The 7,500-nt window shown below is 40.0% G+C and overlaps 1 protein-coding gene across 2 annotated transcripts in view; it reads left to right on the top strand.

Moving 5' to 3' along the window:
- Positions 1 to 308: 308 nt before the first annotated feature.
- The window catches only part of upf2 (UPF2 regulator of nonsense mediated mRNA decay), a 29,998-nt gene continuing 22,806 nt past the window's right edge, over positions 309 to 7,500 (top strand). For both annotated transcript variants that reach the window (XM_079623949.1, XM_079623950.1), the window contains exons 1-5: positions 309 to 404; positions 1,754 to 2,110; positions 4,963 to 5,742; positions 6,918 to 7,078; positions 7,161 to 7,337. In XM_079623949.1, the coding sequence (XP_079480075.1) occupies positions 400 to 404; positions 1,754 to 2,110; positions 4,963 to 5,742; positions 6,918 to 7,078; positions 7,161 to 7,337 (1,480 nt within the window). In that variant the 5' untranslated portion in view covers positions 309 to 399. The remainder of the gene's footprint in view (positions 405 to 1,753; positions 2,111 to 4,962; positions 5,743 to 6,917; positions 7,079 to 7,160; positions 7,338 to 7,500) is intronic.

Below are 7,500 nucleotides of genomic sequence, written 5' to 3'. Positions count from 1 at the left end.
AGATAGATAGATAGATAGATAGATAGATAGATAGATAGATAGATAGATAGATAGATAGATAGATAGATAGATAGATAGATTTAACGACAACAAATATGGCAAAATAAATTCTAAAAACAGACACAGTTTGAATATATATAAATGGGCTACAGAGCCACTATGAGATGAACATGACATTCATTGTACATTAATTTCACGAGTTTAAATTAAACACTGGAATTTATCTGGTTTAGTAATTTTGTATCTGTTTTATTTTGTCAACTTTATTTTTCTTTGGGGTGAATCATTTTGTTTTTGTGATCAGGCACATTTTGGGGCGCCACATTCAGGGGTCCTATTATTGAAAACTATCAGGCAGCGTCATTTACAGACTTAACTTATGAATATTAACACAAGCGCATGAGGTAAGACTGACATTTTATTCTAAATACTACTGTGTTTACGTTAACGACAGAAAATATGTTCGTTCCTGTAATTCCCGTCTGTTTTGCCGCTTAAACGTGTTATATTTGACAAATGAGCGGCCTCGCGACAGCTAACGGCTAATGCTAATTCATAAACACGCAGCCACACATCAAAACGCGTCGTTAAAACGATTCAATTTCTGTTATAAACGAACTGCAGATAAAAAAGACGACATTATATTGGGATGACAGTGGCAGACATTATTTGTCTGGGTTAAATAGTCCGATTTTTCTTTATCACAGCTGTTGCTGTTTGTGTATTTGTTTGTTCAGTAGTTTTGTTGCTGCTTTTGTCATTGAGAGACTTTATTAGTTCATATAACGACACAGTCATGGGTTGAACTTCTGATGTGTGTGTGTGAATTTGTTATTTGAGTATGTCAGAGTGTGTGTGTGTGTGTTTCCGGTTGTCTGGGCCGACACAGTATCGGTTCTGCCGAACACGAACCCGCACGTGCATCTGAACAACTATAATCTTTATTCCTGCATTTAGATCTGAGATGTTCAGTTCTGCTTCTGGAAATCCACCTCCCTGCATAGTTTATTATTAATTAATCACGACCTAATCAAACACACCTGTACCACCAGCTGATCACGTGATCATGATTGGCAGGTGTGTCTGAGGAGGCGTGGCACTAAAGCTGACCTGGCCTGCGTCAGTTTCTGTTTTATAAGCAGATTTTCTGTGTATGAAATACCAGGATAATTATTGGAAACCATGTGCAGTTTGCAACCAAAACAGACTGGTTTCAACATTTCCCATGATGCAGTAGTAACCATGCAGATTATCCAGATTGTGCCTTATATAATATTTTTCTACGCAAAATTTGTTAAAAACTGATTTTAAAAAACAAAAACAGTATGCAAAATGCAAAATTTGATTAAATGTGCAACTTTTACTAGTGCAACATTTTATAACAAGTGCAAAATCATATAAAAAGTAAAATAAACAAGTCATGCAATATATTTTTCAGTGCAAAATTGCTTGAGTGCAATTAAAAAAACTTAAATACACACATTTTTGTCATATGCAAAATTTTATTAAGTGTGCAAATACAAAATATTATTAAAAACAGTATGCCAAATGCAAAATTTTATTATGTGCAAAATATACAGTATATTTTTTTAAACTGTGCCATATATAGTATATATTTTAATGCAAAATTTGTTTAAAAGTGCAAAATATTTTTAAAAACAGTATGCAGTATTCTAGTGCACAGCTCTTGACTTTTTACTTGTGCAATTATTCTCAGATATTGTTTAATTTGCAGTATTGTTATGTTTTGCAGTAGCAGCATGCCTGCTGAACGCAAGAAGTCCGTCAACATGGAGGAGAGAGAGACCGGCTCCTTCAGCAACAAGGACAGAGACGCCACCGTGTCCCGCGAGAAGAGCAAAGACGAGAGCAAGATGAGCGGAAAGAAGGACGGAGGCAAGACGGCAGAAGAAAAGAAGAGACGGGCCGAGGAGGAGAAGAGAAAGAAGGAGGAGAAGGAGCGGAAGAAGAAAGAGGAGGAGAAGCAGAGAGCAGAGGAGGAGCAGAGGAAGAAAGAGGAGGAGGAGAAGAGACAGCAGGAGGAGCAGGAGAAGAAGCTGCTGGAGGAAGAAGCCAAACGACAGAAAGAGGAAGAGGCTGCGCAGCTGAAGTAAGAGAGCCGGGATTCTCCACTACAAATCTCTTTCTACACATGTGTGACAATATTTGGTCGAGATGCGACTATTGAAAATCTGGAATCTGAGGAGCAAAAAAATGTAAACATTGAGAAAATCTCCTTTAAAGTTGTGCATTTATGTTCACGATTGTGCTGCATTCACTCACAGAAATACATGTTTTATATATTTACGGTAGGACATTTACTAAATATCTTCATGGAACATGATCTTAATATCCTCATGATTTTTGGCATAAACAAAAAATGGATCATTTTGACCCATACAATGTATAGTTATACAGATATACCCGTGCGGCTCCAGACTGGGTTTGGGATCCAGGGTCACGTATTAGGTGCATGCATCTCTATCAGATTCTTACATTTAATTAAAAAACTAAATTAGAGTAATATAGGCTGTTGCCAAATCAAATGAAATCAGTGTCAGTAAAATCCAGAAGTGACACAGAAGCTGCATCTAGATGTACTTACACACTATAAGATCATATTTTAGTAAGAGCGCTGGGATTCTCCACTCGAAATCTTTTTCTAAACATATTAGATGCATGATGCATCTCTGTCAGATTAAGGATTAGTTCACTTCAAAATTAAAATTCTGTCATCATTTTTACTCACCCTCAAGTTGTTTCAAAGCTGTATGAATTTCTATGTCAAAATTATCGAATGTTTTTTTTATGACAAAAATCATGAGGATATTAAGATCATGTTCCATGAAGATATTTAGTAAATTTCCTACCGTAAATATATAAAACATGTGTTTTTGTGAGTGAATGCAGCACAATCGTGAACATAAATGCACAACTTTAAAGGAGATTTTCTCAATGTTTACATTTTTTTTGCTCCTCAGATTCCAGATTTTCAATAGTTCAGGCATGAAAACTCCTCACCTTTCGGCGAAATTCGCCGTTTTAAAACCTAAAAGGGTCACCTACGTGATTTGTGCAGATCCGATGAGAAAATATTTTAGAGAGGGGGGGGGGGGGGGGGGTGTTCGAGGTCGAGGCCAGCATTTATCCCCTATAAAGTTACCATAAACTTTACAAAACTATAAGCTTTAAAAAACAATCATCATTCCGAATGCCGAAACATGACAGCCAATACGAGTCAGAGTAACGTTAGGGCAGAAATGTTTTCAAAGTCTTTTACACCGCGAGTCTGAGAACTGGACACACTGCCGAACAAAGAACCGCACGTCGGAAAGCAAGCCTGAGGTAAGTTAGCTTACAATGTTAACTGTCCTGTCAGATACAGACAGCGATGTTGCCAATGTCATTATTTTTTATTTTGACATAGAAGTGGGCGAGATAATATCGCGAGTGGGCGCGGGCGCCGTGAGCGCTGAGCGAGCAGGAACAAGTATTCATTGCGGCTCCTCATGCGTTCTCCTCATGCGGCTCGCCAAGCTTTAATTTGTGGCTCGCAGTTGCATGGCGGTAAATAATACGGTGATATGATAATGCATTCACTATAGATATTTTATAAAAACATAACAAGTAGGGCTTTAACATAACCCGTTAAAAACTCAAAGTGTCAGCTCTATTACAAATTATTTCGATCGGATTGAAAGGGGTGGTTTATCGAGAGAACGTGAAAAAACTTGATCGATTGAAAACCGAAACTGAAAGGACGACGTATGACGCGCTGAACAAGCTGTTCTCCTGATTAATAAAGTGTCATATAAATGAATATCCTTTCATTCTATAATTCTCCTTTCACTCAGCATCTGTGAAGTGAAGCAGGACAACGGCTCACCAGTGCTTGTTTCAGATTATCATACAGACGACTGGTTTGGGGCATTTTTGGGATAAATAGTAGTAGTAAATATTTTTTTTTCTCTGAGACCCGATGAAATACGTAGATCAGCGGCCCATTGGTTCTTTTCTTGATTGACACTGGGCTAGCCCAATCACATCTTTAATGTGAAGTATAGAAATATACTCTTTCAAGTATAGAAATTAGTACAAAACTAATTATGAAAGTTTCCTTTATTTTTCAGTGCATTTGTTTTACAATAGGCTATATGGCTATTACTATCATGGGATTAATATTATAACTATTATTGTAGTAGTAATGTAGACAGACACTGTAACTAAAAGAGTTTTGAAATTTTCTTTGTTTAATTTGCACCAGATTGATGAATTTCACATTAAAAAGCACAAAATTTTCTTACGGGGGAGCATGCCCCCGAACCCCCCTAGAGTGGCAGAGGACCACTCATCACAGTGATCCAAAAATCCTGTGAGAAACACTGGTAGCCTACAATGCCAATGCAGATTACAAGTTGTTTTTTTGTTGTTGTTGTTTTGTTTTTGTTTTTTTTTTTGGGGGGGGGGGGGGGGGGGGTTCGGGGGATGGTATATATGCCGCATCCTTCTCACCTTTTTTACCCCTGACCTGTTTTCATGCCTGATAGTTGTGTCTCGACCAAATATTGTCTTATCCTAACAAGCCACACATCAATGGAAAGATTATTTATTCAGGTTTCATATGATGTATACATCTCAATTTAAAACAATTGACCCTTGTGACTGGTTTTGTGGTCAAGGGTCACATATTGAGATCAAGTTTTGTTCTCACCTGATAGTGACAGTGCTGTCAAACTAATAATATCACAGTCTAGATTTTCAATAGTTGTATCTCGGCCAAATATTGTCCTATCCTAACAAACCACACATCAATGGAGAGATTATTTATTCAGAAAATGGACTCATGTGACTGGTTTTGATGTCCAGGGTCACATATTGTGTTATTTTTGTATTGCGATATATATTGTGACCCGATGTATTGTTACACCCCTAGTGTTTACAGCTTGTCTTGTGTTTGCTCAGGGAGAAGGAAGAGGCCGATCAGCTCCAGCAAGAGGCGTGGGAGCGTCATCATGGCAGGAAGGAGCTGCGAGTGAAGAACCAGCACGTTCAGGAGACTCGCCCGGAGGAGGCTTTCTTCAGCCGCCTGGACTCCAGCCTGAAGAAGAACACGGCCTTCGTCAAGAAGCTCCGCACGCTCACGGAGCAGCAGCGCGCCTCGCTGTCGCAAGACTTCGACTCGCTCAACCTCAGCAAGTACATCGGCGAGGCCGTGAGCTCCATGGTGGAGGCCAAGCTGAAGATCTCCGACGTGGGCTGTGCCGTTCATCTCTGCTCTCTGTTCCACCAGCGATACGCTGAGTTCGCTCCGCTGCTTCTGGGCGCCTGGAAGAGACACTTCGAGGCTAGAAAGGAGGAAAAGGCGCCTAACGTGAGCAAGTTACGCACTGACCTGCGCTTCATCGCTGAGCTCACCATCGTGGGCCTGTTCACTGATAAAGAAGGGCTTTCGCTCATTTACGAGCAGCTGAAGAACATCATCAGCACCGATCGAGAGACGCACACACACGTGTCCGTCATCATCAGCTTCTGCAAGCACTGCGGAGACGACATCGCCGGGCTGATGCCGAGGAAAGTCAAGAACGCCATCGAGAAGTTCGGATTGACGTTCCCTCCGAGCCAGATCATTAATGCAGAGAAACAGCAGCCGTTCCAGAATCTGCTGAGAGAATATTTCACATCGCTCACCAAACACCTGAAGAAAGACCACCGGGAGCTGCAGAACATCGAGAGACAGAACAGGTGTGTGTATCGGCCGTTTCACGTTTCTGGGGTTCTCAGAAGCCGAGGCCGTCATGGTTGGGTGAAGGTCTGTAGTAATGAACGGAAACTACAGCCATTTTCTTTTTTTGAGACAGAACAGAGCGGTTTTGGTACATGAATATAAAACTTTTTATTCTTATTAATAAAACTTAGTCAAAACAAAACAAAGTCGGTTTGTGTATCGGCCCTTTCACGTTTCTGGGGTTCTCAGAAGCCGAAGTCGACATAGTTGGGCGAAGGTCTGTAGTAATGAACGGAAACTATAGCAATTTTTGTTTTGAGAGAACAGAGCGCTCGTGATCGGGACTGGGGATTGAAACTGTTTCCCATTAACGAGGAATTCCCAGTTAGCACGGGTCATAAGCTCGCGCTGATTAAGTCCCTGCTCCTAATATTCATATTAGGGCTGAACTATTTTGGAAAGCAATATTTTGTTACCATTATTGCGCATAATAAATCATTGTATATTAGGGGTGGGAATCATTAGGGACCTCATGATCCTCACAATCCAATTCCAAAACTGTTCTTGATCTACTTTTTATTCTTATTAATAAAACTTAGTCAAAACAAATATGGACCCTTTTCACATTTCCAGGGTTCTCAGAAGCCGAGGTCGTCATAGTTGGGTCAGTTAGGTCTGTAGTAATGAACGGAAACTACAAAACATTTTTTTTTTGCATTCTTGTTTTGCTATAATAGCAGAAATGCACATTGGCTTTTCTGAAAGAGAAAAGAAATACAGAGGGATTGATTATGTTGGTCAGAAGAGAGCAAGATATGGAAGCTTGTTTGAAAAAGATAATTGCAGCTTTTTATCTCACAATTGCAAGTTTACTTCTCGCAATTCTGCCTTTAAAATTTTCATTTAAAGTTTTTCAATTAATATTTATATTTAATTTCAGCTTTATTCCAATTACGTAACAGAAATATTTGAATAGTTTTAGTTTTAATAAAAAATTAGTTAAAAAAAGTCGGCAAATACGATTCGTTCACTATGTTGCTCAGAGACGCTCAATGCTTTTGCTCCGGCTTTGTTTTTGAAGTGTTTTATTGCTGTTCTAAGTGCATTTTAATAAACTACATCACATATGCGCTCCTTTTTTTGTTGTTTTTTGCAATGGACGACTGTCACAGCTCCTGTTTTGTGTCTGTAGGCGTATCCTGCACTCCAAAGGAGAGCTCAGCGAGGACCGACACAAGCAGTACGAGGAGTTCGCCACCTCCTATCAGAAGCTGCTGGCAAACACTCAGACTCTGGCCGACCTGCTGGACGAGAACATGCCTGAACTTCCTCTGGACAAAACCGTCCAGGAAGGTACGAGCGCCTCTTCTCCTCTGAACCTGCGCTGAGATCTTTGTCTTGGCATGCACGTGATTTGTTGTTTTGTGTGTGGCAGAACACGGTCCGGGCATCGATATCTTCACACCGGGGAAACCAGGAGAGTACGATCTGGAAGGAGGCATCTGGGAGGACGAGGACGCTCGTAACTTCTACGAGAACATGGTGGATCTGAAGGCTTTCGTTCCTGCCATTCTCTTCAAGGACAACGAGAAGAGCATCCAGAACAGCAAAGGTACTGAATAATGCAGAAAAGTCCTGCATGGACAAGATGGGATACTTGCATAACTTGTTCCAGAATGCAGTATGTACTTATTGATTAAAAAGGGTCCTATTTTATTTTATTTTATTTTATTTTATTTTTCTCCGATTTTTGACTTTCTTTACTGTGTAATGTT

This window comes from Phoxinus phoxinus (genome assembly GCF_949152265.1).
Source record: "Phoxinus phoxinus genome assembly, chromosome: 9".
Lineage (NCBI taxonomy): Eukaryota > Metazoa > Chordata > Actinopteri > Cypriniformes > Leuciscidae > Phoxinus > Phoxinus phoxinus.
This window is presented reverse-complemented; position numbering and strand designations above follow the sequence as displayed.